General features: G+C 46.5%; 1 protein-coding gene across 1 annotated transcript; it reads left to right on the forward strand.

Annotated features, from left to right (window-relative positions):
- Positions 1–5,465: 5,465 nt before the first annotated feature.
- On the forward strand, positions 5,466–19,341 carry GTPBP1 (GTP binding protein 1). The gene is made up of 11 exons (XM_009289983.1): positions 5,466–5,573; positions 8,038–8,218; positions 9,282–9,630; positions 10,083–10,206; positions 12,169–12,283; positions 12,741–12,885; positions 13,028–13,210; positions 14,030–14,165; positions 14,743–14,921; positions 15,782–15,979; positions 17,583–19,341. Exons 1-11 carry the CDS (start codon positions 5,468–5,470, stop codon positions 17,673–17,675), a joined length of 1,809 nt encoding a protein of 602 aa, XP_009288258.1. The 5' UTR covers positions 5,466–5,467; the 3' UTR covers positions 17,676–19,341.
- The last annotated feature ends 1,139 nt before the right edge of the window (positions 19,342–20,480 follow it).

Raw genomic sequence — 20,480 nt, forward strand, 5'->3', positions numbered from 1 at the left:
GAATGAGGGGCTGCCTCCTCCGGGTTGGGGATGTCACCCCGGGGCTTCCCTGCGGGCTGGAATTGGGTCCCGGGGGTTCCCCCTCGCCCCAACATCACCCGGCCGGGCGCGGAGGGCCGGGCGGCAGAGCCCGCCGTGCCGCGGGGAGGCGGCCGGGAGAAGCGCAGTAAAGTTGAGCTACGAAGAGCTGAGAGAGAGCTGTGCCCTGGCCGGGAAGGGAGGGTGCTGGCAGGCTTGTCCGCTCTGCTCCTTCCCCTCCTCGGCTCCCCGGGGAAGCGCCTGCAGCGGGTGTTGCATCCTCTCAGCAAGCGCAGGGTTTGAAGCTGACAGCTGCTTTCGTGTCTCGCTAACGTTTTTCCTCTGCGCTGGTTCTCTGTAGTTATCTCTGCTGCCAGTCGTACTAGTTCCTGGGGCTTTCTTCACAATCTTAAAAGCAGGTCAGAGCTCGTAACTTTTGAGCACAAGGGCTCAATGACAAGTGACTTGCTCTTGCAAACCAGGTTAAGTCAACACAAAAAGGTTTGTTCAGCTTGTGCAGTTCCTTTCTAGGAATCAAGTGACAAAACTGTGTGGTGGTCTTATTTCTGTCAGAATCCGTTCTCACTTCCGTCTTGCAGGAAGGTACGTTGTAGTAATACATGCATGCCAGAGCCCGCTACAGACTACATTAGCTGCCTTTCCACACCATCTTCTATTTTTTCCCAATTGGCTGATCTCTTTATCTGTATACTTTTTGCTGCCAAGGGTTTGATGTATTGTGATGCTGTCTCCCACTCTAAAGTCTCCTGAAAACTTGGTTCGGTCCACTTGTAGTGATGTGATCCAGAAATTAGTATAGCTGGTGTTTCCTCCTGTTTTTCTGCCATCCCTCCTCTTCATGCTTCCAGCTGGAGTTGTTCCTAAGTCCTGGATTTTCTTGCCCTCTGTGGAGAAATGGAGAGAGAGGAATTGTGGTGTGTGGATGTGGAAATGTCTGTTTTTGAGGGGATGACTGGATATTTTACAATGTGGTACTGTGTTAAAATGAATGTTGTGAAGATGTCGTATAAGATAGTAAAGAACAGAAATCAAACCTGCAGTGTCTATTGAGCCACCTGTTCGTGCCTTAATGAGCTGGACAAGATTTTGATACAGGATGCCAGTATCGATCTGTGCTTTGTCTTGGATGTGGCTGATGTGGAAGAGGGCCCAGGAGGACGCTGAGGGCTGCATCACTGATTCTTGACAGCCAGGAACCTGACCAAAACTCTGATGAAGAGAGAGGAATGCTTTTCTCCCACAACTTCCATTTGTGTTGTCAGCCTGTCTTCCGTTCCTAGAAATCTGCAGGCACTATGGAGGCGATAGGTAAGCGTTTTTTTTGCTTTTATTACAAGTTACTTTTCCATACAGCAGTGTACAGCTGCTATCTTTTCCCTAGACCTTTCATTCATCCCCATCTTGGATGAGAGCTAAGACTATGAGCTCTGCCCCATCTCTCCAAGTTAGTCTCCCGCTATGTGATCAAAACAGCAATCTCCTATGGTGAGAATGCAGTAGCTAACCTGCCCCCCCATCCCCAATTCCCCCATCTTTTTTGTCTTCCCCATTGAATTGCTGCCCTCCAATTCCTGCTTAAAATGGTGATTCCCACTGCAGTCAATTTGTTTGCTAGTTGCTACTTCTGTCCTGGTCTGACCCACCCCCTCGCTGTGTTACATACTTTTCTCGCAGTCTTCCCCCAGTGCGTTCATTTTAAGGTGTGCTCTTTTTAGAGAGGAACACTTTGGGATTCAGTTATCAAGAGCACCTTGTCAGCTGGTCAAGCAAACAGTTCCATTCATCAGCACAAATTCATTATCGTGTCGATCTTAATGGGTGTTTGTTTTCCCTTCAGTACTAACACACTGCAGTAGTAATCATCTTTCAGGTCAAACCCATATCATACAAGGCTATTAGTGAAGCTGATACTTACATTAGATCTACATTGACAACAGAGCATTAATAGCACTTGAACTATATATGTCCACAGGAAATAGAAAGCAAAATATGACATTACAGAAGGTGCCTTTCCCCTGACTTCCCAATGGCTGGTGGTGGCCTTCCAGCCATGCAAAATGTCAGGCTGTGTTATTCCAATAAAGAGCAGCACTACATACCACACAGTATTTGGTTTGCCCTTAATCTTTATAGTTTGTCTGCCTCATGGATATGGGATGCTTCTTTTGTAAGGACTGCCTGTAGTAGTGCTGATATAACCTTAGCTCAATCTCACTGGTGTCTTGAAATTGCTGTTAATTAATACTATGGCCTCTTGCTTGCTGTTGGGCGGTGCAGAATGACACAGTCCAACTTGTCCCCCTGGAGTAAGCTCAGACAGCTGTAGCTATTACCCACCTCTGGTGTATGTTAATCCCAAAACTGGTCAGAGGAAAGGTGGGAAAAGCCACCTTTCCCCAGAGATTGGGAAGGGACTTTAGAGATGGCATCTCAAACTTGTGAGATATATTTCCTTCTGCTGTCATGAGAATAAAACAATAACTGGTTGTTACTTTTTTGCCCTGTAGGAAATCTGAGGTTGCTAGACCCACATGGCTCCTACTGTTAACTGCTCAATGCCTGGCAAAGTGGAAAGAACAAAAGTGAAAATTTTTGACTTTGTGAAAACCTCTGAAAAACAAGAATACGTAGTGCAAGCATGGAGGGGATTGCTCAAAGGTGAAAAGCAAAAAAAGCAGAAAGGCCAAGATGGAGGGCCTCTTTCCCACCGAGGAGATGGCAAAGAACAGGCTCCCTCTGTCCAGGAAGCTAGCTAAAGAGATCTTCAAAACAGCAAGTAAAGTCTTGCAGTGACCTAGGAAACTGCAGAACTGGCTGGGGGCTGCGGGCTGCTGAAGCAGCCGTTAGAAATACTGAACGGCATTGGAAGGTGTGATCCATGAAAGCTGCTATTTGTTCTACACATCCTTCTCTTGATGTCCCGCTATATCATATCAGCTGTAAGCTTCGTCGGCCCCAGGGTAGGCTTTGGAGGCAGTCTACCACTGCTAACACCCTTCAGCAGCACCTTTGCATGGCAGTGAAAGCAGCAGGGTGGGGGAACAGTGTTTTGAGCTGATGTGTGTGGGTACCATGCTGTTTTGAGCCCCCAGCCCTCCTGCCTGGCACTATGAAGAAAGGCTGCAGCGAGCTGCTCAGCTGAAATGTCCCCTGGTACTTTAGACAACACCCTGCCCACTCACACTGCTGAAGCATTTGAACTCACAGAAAAATGAAGGTGGCGATGAGACTTGAAGAAACTGAAGTTAGCGTGCCTCTACACTCGTGGCCCCTGTTATTTTATTGATCTTTGAGTATAACAGTGTGTTTAAGAGATCTTCCTGAGTCCCTGACCTGTGCTGGTGCACTAGCATAAACAGTGAGCCTGTCTGCTGTGCTTCCAGGAATTCCTGAAAGTGCTTGCTGGGCAAAACAAGCCCTACACATCAACATGCAGCCTTCCATTCCTGTCCTGATCAAGCCTCTGAACAGTTGCTGATTTCCCTCTCAATATATTTACATCCAGTGGTCTCCTTTAAGAAGAAAACAAAACCAAAAGAACAACTAATAAAGGCAAAACTCAGTCCTTTGTAGCGTGAAATAGAAAGACTATGTGGCCTTCCAGATCAGAGTGCTTTGCTACCCTTTGCAGACTATGCCAAGTAGTTCAAAGCCTTAGGTAGGGCATGCATCTAAAGTAGGCACATGAAGGTGATTGTCTCTCTCGTAGCTGTCTGGCCCTTGCAGACACATACATGCTCTGTGTGACCCTTAACATTTGAGGAAAGCGTTGCTTTGGGTGCCTTAAACCTTCTAACCAGCACTTGCTGTCTGTGCTTTAGTTGTCCAGATGCATGCATTGCTATAGTTTTGAAAGCCGCTTAAGCGTTATTTGTGGGGTTTTGGGTTCCCTTACACTCTAGATTTCTAATAAAGGTCCTCATCAACTGTGTAGTAGTAGTAGTAGTAGTAGGTGGTAAAGGTAGTTCCTCCTTGAGTACACAACGTATTAGCTGTGCTAACACAGTCAGGCTGTGTTAGTAGAAAATGCTGGGCAGGCTTGAAGATGTAATCATTGTGAACTGTTGTAAACCATATGTTCTAGGCAAATCTAGCACAGATTTCAGACTGGCCTTAGTGCATAGTGAAGGGAAGTACATCTTTCTGGGCATGATTTTGGAACGCGTATGTAAGGGCAGCTAGTAGAAGTATGGATGTCATTGAGTGTTGTAGTGTGGCACAGGCGTGCCTACCCGTAGGGCTATCGGTAGGTGATACGCCTTTATAACTGTTACTAAAAGTACCTTTTTAACAGAAATTCATATCTCAATCGCAACAGCTATTGAGCCACTGTACCAGGATGCTCGGCCACCAACAGATTTGTAACCATGGAGGCAGCCAGAGAGCAGGTAGCCAATCGGTCCTGAATGGGTGATGAAGGTCTCCTTGGTCTGCCATGCAACCATTGCGGCCACTCTGTGCGAGTGTCTTCAGCTGTACTGTATGAGTGACACAGGTTTTTGCCAGAAATGGTGCTACACCATTCTGTTCTAAGAAAAATCCTTCCTGAAGCACTGTCTTGTTGTCCTCATTTTCCCCTTTGTTTCTTGTCCACTTTTTCCTTCTCTTGATGCCTCTGCAGGGAAGGGCAAAGGAAGTTGTGGTTGTTGCAATAACTGCAGTCAAAGCTTGTTGGTAACACAGCTGCTGGCTTGCAAAACTGCAGCTCTCCACTGGTGAAATGTCCAAATATGCTCGTACAAACTGCTTTGTATGTCTGCCTCTCAGCATTGTAGTGTAAAGTACCTAAAGTTTTGTTAGGAGTTTGACAATAATGCTTATTCATGTTCTCTCCTTCCCCTCTGCCCCCTCAGAAAACAAAAGGGGAGATCAAGTATGTGAAAGACTTAGGAGATGCTCTAGGTTTTGGTGCCTAGGTGTGCCCAGCAGTGAGGTCTGGCTGGCTTCCTTTGGCTGTCCCGTCATGCTTTGGGGGAGCAGTAGCACTCTGTGCAGCGGAGACTGTGGAGTACCCAGCTAAAGAATTTCTTTGGAGGAAATATCTCCTCCCCTTTCTGTTTTCCTTGCATGGAAACATGTATTACAGAGAAGTAGAAGTGGGATGTTCACTTAAATGTGGCTTTTAAACATTAGTTACTTCAAAATGAGATGCTTGGTATTCTTACTTGCTTTGAAGTATATCTTCTAACATAAATGAACTCTGAGCTCAGACGAATAACCTTGTGCGGTGTCACAAGGAAATAGCTGTCAGCAAAGCTGGTTAAAAAAAAAACAACCAACCAACCAAAAACAGACCACCAGAAAGCAGTCCTTGAAAAAGAGCCCTTCTTTTTCAATCACGGATTGATTGTCCTTATAACTGAAGCTGGTTTTGAAATTGTTTGCTTGACATCTGCAAATGGATATTTAATCTTTTTTCCAGCTGGTGATGGTGAGTCCAACTTCAGAGCAGTATGACAGTTTGCTCCGGCAGATGTCAGAGAGAATTGATGAGGGATGTGGTGAGACCATCTATGTCATTGGTCAAGGATCAGGTGAGTATAGCTTCCTCAGGAAAACAACAAAAAACATTAAAATTATAAGAAAAACCTAGTTCATCTAACTGGACTGCTGCTGAAGGTAGTACTTACTTCTCCAGAATAACTTGGAAACCTCTATAAAGTATAGCAGAACATGTGGGACAGATTGTTTTATTTTATTCCTGCCAGCAACTGTCTTTATGTAGTGGAGCTAAACATATTTTTTGTATAAAATCATACAAGTTCTTTTTTGGAAATAAGGCATAAGTTGTCTGGGCACACCAGGAAAAGACGAAAGATCTGAAATTATAATAACAGTTTTAGTGCAGATGTCCTCAATGTCTGATGCAGGTCTTGTTCTGTCTGTTTTTACCCCACAGGAATGTATTGGAGATACTTGAGATAGCCAAAATATATGCTGCTGACTGTCTTTGTTAGTGTGTGTCTGTGTTATGGAGAGAAAGGTTTTCCTTTTCTCGGTGTGTTAACTCGGGTGTGACTGCAGTCATTTGCCGTTGCAGATTTTAGCAGTTAGCATGGGTTACCTTTTTGTTCTTTTTCACAATTTGAGTAGTTGCATCTGTTGCTGGTAAAATAATATTGAGCATGGCCTTGCTTTGAAATTTGAATTTCTTTTCTGAATACAAAAAAATTGTCTATGGCTATCATAAGGCTAAAGGCACGTTTCAAATATGTTAGATATCTGCTGGATATCAAGTTGTTATGATCAGACATTCTACTAGTTACTGCGTTTGAAAAAGAATACAAAACCCATGTCGTCAGTGCCAGGGTTGGCTGAGATTATGGAGGGAGAGGGTTGTGTTACCTCAGAACTGTGTGCTTTTTGGGTTTTCTTGGTATCTTGTGAAGCAGCCAACATAGAAGAGAAGCCAGGATTAGATGACCACTTGTCATGCAGCCAGTATCACAGGGATAATGCTCTTGTGTCCAAGCGAGCTTCCCACGTGTAGTCTGAATCCTCGGTGTTTGGTATAACCACATCTGCAGGGGAGATCTAGCTAGTCGGGCTAGTAACTGCTTTCTCTTCTAGGATGCCTTGTGAGGGTGTTAACAGGTGGTTGTTGCAATGATGTACTTAGAAGTAGGCATTTGTTTCTTAAAATATGAGCTAAAACTTCTGACTTCATTTCAGATTGCTGCATAGTCGAGGAAGATGGGGATCTTTTCTGTAAATTGGAAACAATAGCCAACTGAAAATAAATCTCGATATCCCTGCCACCGTCCCTCCTTCTCATTCACTTTGAGTGTCTATGATTTTGATCATCATGGATACCCAACTCAGATGACTGAGAGCGAGTGAAGACTGCCAGGTGGCTCACTGCTTCATCAGTAGTGACCCTTCCCTTTCTCCCTTGGCTCTTACCCTCTCCTGTCCCCTACATCTCATTCCCCTTCTATGACCCAAGACCCCAGCTGTGGTGCTTCCTGTTTTCCCCACTGTCTCAACAGCTTCTCAGCCAGCTTATGAGCTAGGTTGGAAATCACCCGGCAGCTCTACTTGTTGTAGAGCTGTGCAGTAGTTAAAATGATGATTAGCTCATGCAGACTGCAGTTACTGCTTACCAGCTGATGAGTCAGCCATGCATATGAATGCGCACCCAGCAATAGCTTTGGTCATCCAGGTGCAATGTGGCTCTCCACCTTTGTTCGTTGTTTTTTTTTTTACCCACAGAGGAGATTCTGGCCTAAAATCTGTGCAGCTTCTCAGCGCCTGGGTTAGGAGAGAAGCTGAGAGCTGTGGTAGCCTTGAAACTCTAGATACTTGCCACTGGCTTGCTCTGACTGTCAGCTCTTTGGTTGGGTGGGCTGTTCAGAGGCAGCAGTGCCTCCTTGGTTTTTTCTGGCCTCGTGTGCTGTCAGCATTTCTTTCAAGTGCCAGGACGAAGGCAGTGAGACATGCCAAAAACATTGTTTTAACTGGAGTACGTGGGGACTAAAGAAATTGCTGTGCAGGCCAGACTTGCAGAAAATGTGCACTTGGGATGTGGTTTTATAAAATAAGCTGATTGTTTAAATTGGTCCCACATTCACTGGTTAATTGTGGTGATATTTCAGTCAGAGCTTTCCTTTTGTTAATGCTTTTCCCTTTATTGCAGTGCGAGAGGAGATGTTTTATCTGACTGAAGGGAATTGCACGCAAAGTACCTTCAGCATGTGAAGTAAGGGAATTAGACAGAAATATGTCTTTCTTGCCAATCCCTAAGTATTTGCTTGTAGAAATTGTGAAGAAAACTCCTCTAGATGAAAGATGGTGCTTTTCCAGTATCTTTTAAGACTTAGAGTGAAGACCATCCTTTTTTATTTTGGGCAAAGGGTGCTTATTCTGTTTACATGTCTGACATCTCCAGTCCACATATAAATCCCAATCGGTGTGAAAGTCCAGGCAGAATGACATTGCTGCTGGCTGTTGCAAGGTGGTGCTCACTGACTGTCCTTTGTCTCCTCAACGTCATTCTAGATGGGACTGAATACGGTCTGAGCGAGGCAGACATGGAAGCATCCTATGCCACATTGAAGAGCATGGCAGAGCAGATCGAGGCAGACGTGATCCTCCTGCGGGAGCACCAGGAGGCAGGGGGCAAGGTGCGCGACTACCTCGTTCGGAAACGTGTGGGTGACAACGACTTCCTGGAGGTCAGGTGAGGAGCCGGGTGGAGTCAGGGTTAGTCAGCAGCCCAGCTGCATTTTTACCGTGTGAGCAGTCCGTGATGCTGAGCCAGCAACGCTGATTCGAGTCTGGGTGTTGTAGCTGCCCAACAAAAGGAATTGAGCTTGACCACTCCTTGCTGATGAAATCGCCTTTTTGTTGTTGTTGCTGTCTCTTTTGTGAACAAACTGTTTGTGGAGATTTGCCTGTGTTGAGCTGAGGGCTGTTGCTGTCTGGGTGACAGCTTCGCAGCTTGGGGATCTTTTTGTGGGCTGGAATCCCAGTAGGGAGTCACATGTACACGTGTATCTGTATGCGTGTGCATATACACACACTGCTGGAATACAATAATTTTGACTAAGGGTTCAATTCTATTCCAAGACTGTGATGATCCAAGTCACTTTTTAATGGACATATAATAGCTTGTGTAACATGACTTGAGAGTCTGCCCAGATCTGGATGGAATGGATTTCCAACATTTGCCAACAGCCATAATAGCCATCTTTATCAGAGACAAGGAAGGAGATTGCTGTAGAAGAGGGTTTTCCCCTAAAACGTTTCATTGTTGTTTGAGCTTTTCCTTTTCAGGGAACAGCAATTTAAATTTCTGTGCTCTCCCTAGCACCTGGTGCTATTGCAACGTGAGGAATGATGAGAAAAGCAGAGGTATTCTAGACTAAGTTGGGATTTAGTCTTTCTTTTGAATTGCCACAGTGTATACGTTGGATTGCAGAGACTAGAGGTTGGAAGAAAGATACTCTGTATGGCATCAAGCAATGTTGGGTTCAGCTGACTGTGTTCTGGACACCAGTGACATGTTTCCACAGTCTTCCACATCCTAGTCCACAGAGTCTGGGATCTCCGCTGTTAACTAGTAACTGTGAAAGAATCTCTGCTCTGCTTGTGAAGGTCTAACATTTTTGAATCTCTGTTTGAAGGTCAGGGAGAAAAAGCTAGTTATTTGCAGGAGCAGTGGTGTTTGGGGTTTTTTTGATTGCTTGTTTGTTTCTTCAGGTATCAGATTTTACCAGGTTCCTTTTTCCTTTCCCCTCCAGGGTAGCAGTGGTTGGCAATGTGGATGCAGGAAAGAGCACGTTGCTAGGTGTCTTGACACATGGCGAGCTAGACAATGGCCGAGGCTTTGCTCGGCAAAAGCTCTTCCGCCACAAGCATGAGATTGAGTCAGGCCGCACCAGCAGTGTGGGCAATGACATTCTGGGCTTCGACAGTGAGGGCAACGTGGTGAACAAGCCGGACAGCCACGGTGGCAGCTTGGAATGGACAAAGATCTGTGAGAAATCCACCAAGGTCATTACTTTCATTGACCTGGCTGGTCACGAAAAGTACCTGAAAACCACCGTCTTTGGCATGACCGGCCATTTACCTGACTTCTGCATGCTTATGGTAGGTAGCAAGAAAGATGTACGGTACCAGCAGGAGCGGGGCTGTTCACAGCTTTAACAGCCTCAACTTCTTTCCTATTGAGAAGTCCCTGTGGGGTTGTGGAGGGAAGGCGGCATCTCCCAGAGGTGGAGAGCAGCAGTCACTCTGGATATCTAGCCAGGGCTCTGAGGCAAGTGCCCCAGGACTGTCAGTCTCAGACAGGCCCAAGATGTGTGGTTCTTGAGAACTGAAAGATTTCTAAACTCCAGAACACCTTGCTAAAATTGAGGAGCAACGAGTCCTTAGCCAGTGTCCAACAGCATTTGAAATGGGCTGGGGCTGCTCATACAGTCCCAATGACGCGTCTACAACCTAATCACAGCCTACTGCACGTCTGACACAAAACCTTCTCTGTAACCCAGCTCACTGCAGGACGAACGTTTACATCACCGTATCTTGTATCCCTGGTGTAGGTTGGCAGTAACGCTGGGATTGTTGGAATGACAAAGGAGCACTTGGGCCTGGCGCTTGCACTTAACGTTCCTGTCTTTGTTGTGGTGACCAAGATCGACATGTGCCCTGCCAACATCCTTCAAGGTGAGTCCTACAAGCTCTCTCCAGGGCTGTTTCTTACCTCTGTATGTGCTGTTGTCCTCTGCTTGGGTTGAGGAATTACTGCTGGAGGAAAGCTGCTTTATCTGATTTTGTGACTGCATCTTAAACACCTTCCAGAAATCTATCCTTTTCCTTTGCCCATTTTGCAGGCAGTTCACTCGTAGTCACCATTTCAAAATTACCTGAGTTGGAGGACTCAGCTGGGCAACCCGAAAGTGTTTGCTACAGGATTTTGCTTAACTGAGCTCTAAGGGGAGAAGCATACAGTTGGGGTTGTGACTTTGCTTTCTCTCTGGGTATTTAAACCTGGAGGGAAAGTCTGGAAATTCTTTTGAAAGCTGCTTTCCTCCTTGTCCACAGTTTGAGTGTGATCTTAAGCTGTGATCAAACTTGTTCTCCAGCAGCTATTAGGTGAAGGGGCAGCTGCTTGTTACATCCTGCTCACCTGGGCACTTGTCAGATATGCTGGCATAACTACAGCAGCTCCTTCCTCTGTCTGAACAACCAACCAACATTTAATAAATCATGGTTCAAAGCAGCTGCATATGTGGGCTATGGTAGGAGGACTGGACTAGGCACAAGTGGGGATGGCAGTGAGCAGCAGGGGCTAGCGCTTTTTCTGCTCAGCAGCAGTTAAAGCAGCACCTCTAACCCCAGCAGTGTCCTTTTAACCTATGCTTGACTTTTTTTCAGGCTGTGACTAACTCTCACCCTTAAAATTCTCTTGATGCGTTTCTCATACCTTCAGGAACATGCTGTGGTTAATTGGAGCAATGGTTTTTTTGATAATCAGTCCTAAGAATGAGGAAAGTTAGTGCTCCCAGTACTGTCTGTGGTTAGTTCGTTATTGTAAAAATCCTAAATATGTTTCAGGTAAACAGACGCATGTGATCAGAAGATAATCTAAAGGTCTCTGTAATAGATGTTTGGCAAATAAATGTAAGGCCCGACCATAAGATAATAACTGGGAAGGAAGGCGAACGTTTGGCTCGGAGTGAGGAGAGAAGAGAAGAGCTGCTCTTGGGAGAAGCCACTCCTGTGTCATGTTCTGTTTAAATTAAATAGACACAAGATTTGGCTCAAGTGTATCTGTGAAGAGCAGATGGCATGATTAGATGTTTGTGTTTCTGTATCCAAAACATTACTTTCCCATAGGCAATAATTTGTTCACAAAAACCATCTAATTGGATGACAATTGTAGAATATAAATGATTTGCTCTTTTTAAGCCCTTACTAGCCTTTTTTTTTTCCTCATTTATTGTAAGGCACTTTGCAGGAGGCTGATGCTAGTGTATCAGGTAATGCCCCTGCTGGCTGATAGATACGAGGCTTAGAAAATAAATTAACAAGAGGCAAAAGGTCAAAGTTGGGAGCCATGAGATTTGTCCAAAATTACTTATTTCTGGATCTGGTCCACCTACACTGTCCTAGTCTGTGATGGTGATCTTTACCTCTTTCATGCTTCTCTAACCTTCTAGGGCAGGTTGATTGCCAGGGAAAGTGTGTTGAGGTTTGTTTGGTCAAAATTGATTTCTAATTCACATATTCTCAAATATTTCAATTCCTGTGTGCTGCTGGTTTTCATTGAATTCAATATGAAAAATCCTTTATAGGAAGAGGAAATACCTTTTAACTGCTTAAAGCTACTTAATAGACAGCTATAAAACGTCTACTTCACAGCATTGCACTTGCAGGTGCAAACATGTATGTCTGTTCCTGTATGGTGTCGCTTGGCAGCAGGCTAGCTGGCATGAAATGGAAGATGGAATGGCTCCTAAGTCCCACCTGGGCTGCAGCAAACTCAGTCTCACTCACGCACCTTTAGCCATCTTCTCCTGTCTATTTGTGGCAAGAGCACCAGTCTCCCTTCGGGGAGAGACCCCACAAAAGCGATTTGTAAAGACGGGAGATGCTGCCCTAACAATATTCATTTCACCCTTTAAGAAACCCTGAAGCTGTTACAGCGACTGCTGAAGTCCCCAGGGTGCAGGAAGATTCCCGTGCTGGTTCAGAGCAAGGATGATGTCATTGTAACAGCCTCCAACTTCAGCTCAGAGAGGTAACGGCAGTAGAGGAGAGTAATTTCTCTTTCGATCCTATTTGGAGACTGGGTGAGAAGATTCAGAAGGAGAGTCCCATTGTCTAGATGTGTGAAGGTTGCATCTGCCATGTGGTGTGTTGATTCCATAAGAATGTGTTGATTCTGAGATTGACCTGCCTGTGTTCCCCTCTCCGAGCCAGAAATGAGGCTGCTTCTGGGCAGTCTGCAGAAGATGGCAGGGTATTCGGCTTCCTTCAGTCCTGGAACCTTACACCTATTCCTGAATGTCATTAGAAGGCAGAGGCAATGTTGCAGGTTTTCAAACATGGGGTGTTGTGCATCTGACTGCTTGCCAGGCTCTCCCTTCCTAGCACTGTGTATTGAATTCAGTCCCAAGATTTTGGATGCCTCCCTACATGTGGAATTCCAGGCAGGGAGGTGAACTAACTCCATTTTCATCAATTTTCCTTTACAGGATGTGCCCGATTTTCCAGATTTCAAATGTCACCGGGGAGAACCTAGATTTGCTGAAGATGTTTCTTAATCTCTTGTCTCCACGGACCAGTTACAGGGAAGAAGAGCCAGCAGAATTCCAGATAGATGATACTTACTCTGTCCCGGTAAGGGGCCTGGTATTTGGAAGAATTTTCTGCTCCCTCTTTCAGGTTGAAGAAGGCATCTTCCCTAGAGAGGGGAGTTCTAAAGCTCTTCTGCTAGCGTGGTCGAGTAACCCCAATTACTGTTTTTTCTTTTTTGGCATAGGGCGTAGGAACAGTTGTGTCTGGGACGACACTGAGAGGCCTAATCAAGCTAAATGACACCCTGCTGCTGGGGCCAGATCCCCTTGGCAACTTCCTACCTATTGCTGTCAAGTCCATCCACCGCAAGAGAATGCCCGTCAAAGAAGTGCGGGGAGGCCAGACTGCCTCCTTTGCTTTGAAAAAGGTGAGGTGATCTGCTCTAGACTCCCAGAACAGGAACCACCCTCCTAATTTTAGAGTGCTCTTGGAGTTCAGCTGCAACCAGACTGCTTCTGCAAACCCCAGCTGCCTCATTTCACAGCGCATTAAAATCCCATAGAACCTCTGTGGGTCCTATGTCCCGGTTGCTCCACCTGACAGCTGCCAGGTGATAGCAGTGGGACCCAAGGTAATGAGGAATAGTGTTGGAGATGTGTAACAAAGCGGAGGCATTGCAAGAAAAGTCTCCTCTTGTGCTGCAACTGCATTAGTGGCCTAGGCAGGGTATTTACACTATTCCTCTCAACTTGTAGGATGAACTTCATGATTTGGGGTTTAAAAATTAGCAAAATTTGATGCGATTCCTCTGGTGAAAGGTTTCTGTCAATAGAAGCTGCGCTGCTTTTAAGGGGATATAGTTTAAGCTATACCAAACTTCATGTGTTCAGTCTTACCATTTTGTGTTAACAGACATCATACTTTTGGAGAGAACATCTGCTTGGGTAACGTGCAACCAGGATATATGTTTTGCTTTTAAAGGATCAGTGAGTTAAAACTTCTGTGTCAGTGTCCAGCACTCCCAGCACTCTAACTAAAGCTTCCTTAGAAACTTCAGCTGAACTTTATTTTTGCAACCTTTGCATAACATCGTTACATACTGCTAAACAGCTCTGGCTTTGCCTTTTGGTGAGCACGAGTTAATATCTGTGAAATCCCTTAGGATCCTTCTGGATGCAGTCAGCCAGAGAAGCAAATTTCTTCACTGGAGAATCACGCTAAGGTTTTTTGTGTCTCTGCTTTTCAGATCAAGCGTTCTTCCATCCGGAAAGGCATGGTAATGGTGTCACCCCGCCTGAATCCACAAGCATCGTGGGAGTTTGAGGCAGAGATTCTGGTGCTCCATCACCCCACCACCATCAGCCCACGATACCAGGCCATGGGTATGTGTCTCAGTGTTGTCTCATCTTTGTTTCCCAGTGGTAAGAGTTTATATCAGCTCTAGCCTGAGATAATTTTTCCTCCTGATGGCTCTGTCAGCGTGAATATAAGCCATAGTTCCTAGTTTGACCTTTCCCAGCAATGCATTAGAGAGAGGGGAGGGAGCTGACAGAGGAGAGTGCCGAAGGCTATAGGTAAAAAGGAGATGTGTGACTCCCAAGCGTACTTGCAGCCTGCCTGAGCCAGATCTCCATCGTGCAGATTCTTCAAACGCTGACTGAGGGACTCATTTTAGGTCCTGCCCTCTAGCCTGGCTGCTTGGCGTGTAGGATTCTGTTGAGGATGCTTCAGGAAAGTATCCGTTTGAAGGCAACTGTTCTAGATTATAAGTGTTATCTGTTTGAGGACTGAACAAAGGCAGCCATGTGACCCGTATAGTCTTTGGTACACAGTAAATTTTTACATTCCAAACTCAACGCCGTTAGCTGTAGGGTAGCAAGAGCTGCCTTAGATGTCTGTCTGAAGCTTATTCCACTAATGGCACTGGCTGTTGAAAGCCTTTGTGCATTACATTCACAGTGCATTGTGGCAGCATCCGTCAGACGGCCACGATTCTCAGCATGGACAAGGACTGCCTGCGGACAGGGGACAAAGCCACAGTGCACTTTCGCTTCATCAAAACCCCAGAATATTTGCATATAGACCAGCGTCTGGTCTTCCGTGAAGGCCGCACCAAAGCTGTGGGTACCATCACTAAGGTAAAGGCTGAAGAGTCCGACTTTTTTTTGCCCATTAGCTACTTTTGGCGCTGAGAAGCCAGCAGGAGAATCCGGATAGCTCTGGAAAATTGAGGGAAGAGGTTGTCCTTTGATCACAAATATCAGCCCTGACATGGGTTGCAGATGATCAATGTGCTTTGTCATGTGGTGGGTCTTAGCTGGTGTGAATGAGGGAATGCGAAGGCAGGGGGTGAGCCAGATGCCTCTGGTTCTTACGGCTTGGCCTCTTTCTGACAGCTTGTAGCTGGTTCCTTTGAGTCATGTTGTGGAGGGCTGAGTGTCACCTCAGCCGAGTGGCCCTTTCCACCCTGTAAGGGTTCTTGAGGACAGCTCAGAACTGTCTTTCTGACAGCTTGTAGCTGGTTCCTTTGAGTCATGTTGTGGAGGGCTGAGTGTCACCTCAGCCGAGTGGCCCTTTCCACCCTGTAAGGGTTCTTGAGGACAGCTCAGAACTGTCTTTCTGACAGCTTGTAGCTGGTTCCTTTGAGTCATGTTGTGGAGGGCTGAGTGTCACCTCAGCCGAGTGGCCCTTTCCACCCTGTAAGGGTTCTTGAGGACAGCTCAGAACTGTCTTTCTGACAGCTTGTAGCTGGTTCCTTTGAGTCATGTTGTGGAGGGCTGAGTGTCACCTCAGCCGAGTGGCCCTTTCCACCCTGTAAGGGTTCTTGAGGACAGCTCAGGGGCCTAGATTTCTTTGAACAGCTGCTTCTGCATTCTTCTCCCGATGGCTATTGGTATCAATTCTCTCAAAGCTTTTTGTTAAAAAGCAGCATTGAACCTTGCCATATTGGCCTAGCTATTTTCATGCTGATTTTGGCATCTCCCTTTGTAATTTGCAGTTACTCCAGACCACCAATAACTCACCAATGAACTCCAAACCACAGCAGATCAAGATGCAGTCAACCAAGAAGGGAGCCGTTACGAAACGAGAGGATGGTGTTCCCCCAGCTGGGACAGCAGCTGGAGGCGCACCAGCTGGGGATGAGACCCCCTCAACAGCCGCAGCGCCACTTACACCTACTGCCCTGCAACCATTGGTAAGTGAGGAAAACATCATGTCTGTCCTAGCTCTTTGCATCCTGGTTTCATCTGTTGGAGGAAGGGCACTGTAAAGCACAAGCATTATCCCCTCACACCCTTGAACTCACCTTGGGACTCAATGTGCAACAGAAACAAATAGAAATATAAGTAGTTTCACAGCAGAAATCAGAATTCTCTGATGACTGGATGACTCCTCGTGGCTGAGCTTTCAGCCGCTAGCAGTTTAGGATCCTGGAACAATTTGGGTTGGACTTCAGGAAGTATCTAGTCTAACCTCCTGCTCTAAGTAGGATTAGCTGTGAGGTCAGACAGGTTGCTCAGGGTTTTATCCAGTCATGTCTTGAAAACCTCCAAGGAGGAAGACTGCATAACCTCCCTTGGCAACCTGTTTCACTACTTGACTGTGCTCACAGTGAAGAAGCGTCTCCATATAGCCAGTAGCTGAACTAGTGAAGCATGTAACAACCAGTCACAGAATGGGTCTCTGCTGTCTGAATGAGAGGTGGAACATCCCTACACTAGAGAAATTACAACCTCAGTAGTAGTATCAGACACAGGTTGTCTGCCCTGTCAAGGAGGAAGGATGGAGACGTCCAAGGAGGAGGAAAGGCTTATCTCTTTTGAGAGAAATTTATCCAGGTTGTTTTGTTGGTTAGGACTTCTCAGCTCAGCTTGTCCGAGAAGGTTACCTAGCCTTTCTGGGCTGAAAGGAATGGAAACTGAATTCTAACTGCAGGCTTTGGGAGCTATTTATCAGCTTTATTACATGGGACTTCTCCTTTTAGTGTACTTATCTAGTAAGTAAAAGGTTCAGGAACTGACTCTGTCAGTGTTCTCTCTCTTAATTTTAGCTGTCTTAGTTGTCATTGGTCAAATCTTGCCCTCTTGAGCCAGGCTGGCTGCTGAAAGAGGGCCCTCTGGCAGGGGTTCTCTCCCTTTGCATACGCCTGTGGCTTCTTACTGATCGCCCATCTCCTCCTTGTCTTGTAGTGTCACTGTGGTTGTAAGTAGTGCTCCCAGCTTGCTCTTTGTTTCGTCCCTCCCCCTGAGAGTTTGTGTTGCTTTTGTTCTTGCTTACCTCTGCCTCTCTCTCCTTGCTGTTTCCCCTCAGCCTGCACTGGATGAAGAGCCCCACATCCGTGAGGGCAATAAGGTATTTGGCTGCTTTAAAAGAGAACGGTGGGCTTGCTGGCCTGAGGCTGGGAACAGAGTCAGGTTAGCAAGAGACCCCTGGTAGGGGGGTGGGGGAGCTCTCCTTCCATTCTGCACAAAGCCAAGGGAGCCTGAGGCCTCGATTTCCCGGATGCCGAGCCCCATGGCATCTGCTGACTCTCAAGGGAGTGAAGCATTCAGAAAATTGGGAAATCGGGTCCTCCCCAGCTTGAAGGGCTGAACTTCATGGTGTATCTATCTGTCTCTTCTCCTTCCTTCATGGTGTGTCTGTCTGCCTTATCTCCTTCCTGCAGTGGTAGGAAGCTGATCAGTCACAACCGCCCTCCTGCTGCCTGAATGTGTGTGTAATCCATCTGAACTCCTGCTGTGTTGATACTCTGATTCAGAGGTTGCTGTGCACTAAAGTGTATCTTCTTGTTTTCTCAGTCAAAAGTCGGAGGAGGAGGCCGGCGACGTGGAGGTCAGCGCCATAAAGTGAAGTCTCAGGGAGCCTGTGTGACTCCTGCCAGTGGCTGCTGAATGTCTTACTCCTCCTCCCTCTGAGGAATTCCTCCCCTTCCCTTCATTTCTTATCCAAAAGATCCAGAGCAGCTTAAACCAAAACCCATACCAGCTGATTGGCTGCAGAAAAATCGTCCCTCCTCCCTGAAGGAAGCGATGGAGAGGAGCATAATTTATAAGCTAATGAAGGTGGTAAGACACACAGAACTGAGTAACTGACACCTTCCTCCTCCCCTTATCGACACATTTTTGTACATCATGGGCTTAGTTTTTATTCTTATTAGTTTTTATTATATTTTGTGTGCATGAAGATGAGAGGAGAGTCTGGATAGAACTGCGAAGAGCCAGTTAGCTGCCTCCCTCCTCCCTCACCCAATTCTGTCCACAGGACTTGCTGCTCTCCTCCTATTTGCTGTCTCAGATCCAGGGGTTATCAAACGCCTGAAATTTCAGACTTGCAAAGGTTAAAACACATTGCTTAGGATGGCTCCATAGGGCATTGTTTCCTCACCACTGTGGCCCCGTGCCAAATATGTTTCTGGATTCCCTCCATCTTAAACTATTTCTGAGTGGGTTTAATTTAATGTTGTAGTGACTGAAGTTTGAAGGAGATGGTAAGAAAGTTCATTAGTTGGAGATCTAAGAGGGAAACAAATTGGAAAGCAGTTCTTGATGTTAAGTTGAGGAATCCTATACTAAATATCCTTGTCAAATATGTTGATAGCACTTAAGATTTTAATTAGAGACAGAATTAAATGGGCAGTCATTTGCCCATCCTGTTCCCCTTCCCATCATGCTGCTTTTCCTATTGTTTGTTCAGTGCACATTGGAGCAAATCTAGCCTGCCTCTCAAGGCTGCGGCAGCTCAACTGACAGTATTAAGAATATAGTGCAGGAACACTCAGTCCGTCCTTGAGCCAGAGAATGCCTTCTCACCTCGACGGACAGAGGTCACAGGTGGTAATACACCTTTGGAACAGAGACACCAGGCAAACATGACCCCCCCCTTGATTTTGTTTACTCCAAGATTTCCCAAATCTTTTCTGGAGCTCACTGGCCAAACTTTGCCATGGCAGAGGTAGGATTTGTCTTCTCACCTCTTGGCCAAAGAGGGCAATGATGAATTGGTACCAAACTTATAGAAGTGCTTTCAGGTTTGGAAGTACGTGGTAATTTTTCTGACTTTCATTTATTTTTTCTTAAGATTGTATTTTTTTTAATGACACATTCTGGCTTCTCCAGGAAGGCCCTGCAAGGACGGTCTATGAATTAACTTTATTGTTATCATGTTTTTTAACCCTGGGTTGTGCAAGTGATCAATTCCCTGCTTATTCTGATCTCTCTTCTTCTAACCCTGCCTCGCCTCTTGGCTCCCGTGAGGCCAGGAGTTATCCTCTGCCGACTTCTGGTGAGCTGTGGGAGCATGGTAGCATTTTGAGGGAGGAGGTGGCATCCTCATCAAATCATTGCTCTCCCCAGCAGGTGCGGTCAGCCTCTGTTTCTTTGAGGGCTTCCTCCTCCAATGAAGGACTTTTATTTTAATTAGAGGGAGACTGAAAAGTTTCTGTCCCTCCTTAGTGGGTTGTTCCTGGTTCTCACTATGTGGCACCTGTGTGGAGTTTATTCCAGTTCACCTTGTGATTCGAGGTAGGCTTTCAAGCCGACTGAGGACAGCAGGCTCGGGGGGGGGGGGGGGGGGGGGGGGGGGGGGGGGGGGGGGGGGGGGGGGGGAGGGGAGAGAGCACTTCTCCCGGTGCCAGCACCAGCACTCCAAGAGGATTAAGCGGCATGGGAGAAGTGAGGAACGTGGTTTGGAGACGAGGGTACTTTGCCTTAGAGACTGCAGTGGCCTGAGTGTGGGTGGAAGGAGGGGGGTCAGACGGTCCTTTCCAAGCTATGTGCCTAAATACCAGCACTCTCCTGGTGAGGGAGGAACTATAGGCACTTCTCCCGGTGCCAGCACCAGCACTCCAAGAGGATTAAGCGGCATGGGAGAAGTGAGGAACGTGGTTTGGAGACGAGGGTACTTTGCCTTAGAGACTGCAGTGGCCTGAGTGTGGGTGGAAGGAGGGGGGTCAGACGGTCCTTTCCAAGCTATGTGCCTAAATACCAGCACTCTCCTGGTGAGGGAGGAACTATAGGCGGCTACAACACTAATAGCACCCGCATTGTGAGGGGGTGTGAAGTGTGGCTAAGCAGGGCATGAGGGCCTGGTTCGTTTATCTTCTGGCCCTGTAGCAGCATCAAACTGCATCTGATTTCACTGCCCTCTGCTTCCGAGGGGAGCAGGGAGCTCCAGGCGGTTTTCTCTTTCTCCATTCCTTGTGCTCCAAATGAAGGAGCCTGCCGAGACTGGAAGAGGGTTTACTTCAGTTTGTGCAAAGGAGTTGGTGTGATCTCTCTTTTGTGACCAGCATTCAAAGATCACTCAGGCGGGTGTGATCTATAAAATAAATTTTAAAAAAGTTTGTTCCAAGTTAAAGTATGTCTTGTTGCTTTTTGTCCCTCTGGAAAACCAGCAGTTGCTGCTGCGTTCGTAGTGACAGCAGGGGAGAGCATGCCATGCTGCAGGAGAGCTGCCGCTGAGCCTCTGCACAGCCCTGAGCTTTTACTATGCCTAAGATTTAGTGCTTCTCGGTGGCAGAGTGTTGAAATGAGAATGCTTGCATGGTGTGAGCTATGCTGTGTGAGATGTGTATGTGTGTGTGAAGAGCTGCTATAGCAAATCATTTGGGTCCAACTCTATTGGAGACACTTTGCTAGAGGATGCAGTTTTAGCACAGCACTTCCACTGCCTGCATAAGCTTGTGCTTCCCCAGGCTG

Source organism: Aptenodytes forsteri, unplaced genomic scaffold, assembly GCF_000699145.1.
Source record: "Aptenodytes forsteri isolate BGI_AS27 unplaced genomic scaffold, ASM69914v1 Scaffold284, whole genome shotgun sequence".
NCBI lineage: Eukaryota > Metazoa > Chordata > Aves > Sphenisciformes > Spheniscidae > Aptenodytes > Aptenodytes forsteri.

Bases quoted from the DNA above. Each gene is read 5' to 3' on its own strand.
- GTPBP1 (XM_009289983.1), top strand. From the start codon at position 5,468: ATGGTGAGTCCAACTTCAGAGCAGTATGACAGTTTGCTCCGGCAGATG. The intron at 12,284-12,740 runs GTAACGGCAGTA...TTTCCTTTACAG, and splicing joins TCCAACTTCAGCTCAGAGAG to GATGTGCCCGATTTTCCAGA. The intron at 14,922-15,781 runs GTAAAGGCTGAA...TGTAATTTGCAG, and splicing joins CTGTGGGTACCATCACTAAG to TTACTCCAGACCACCAATAA.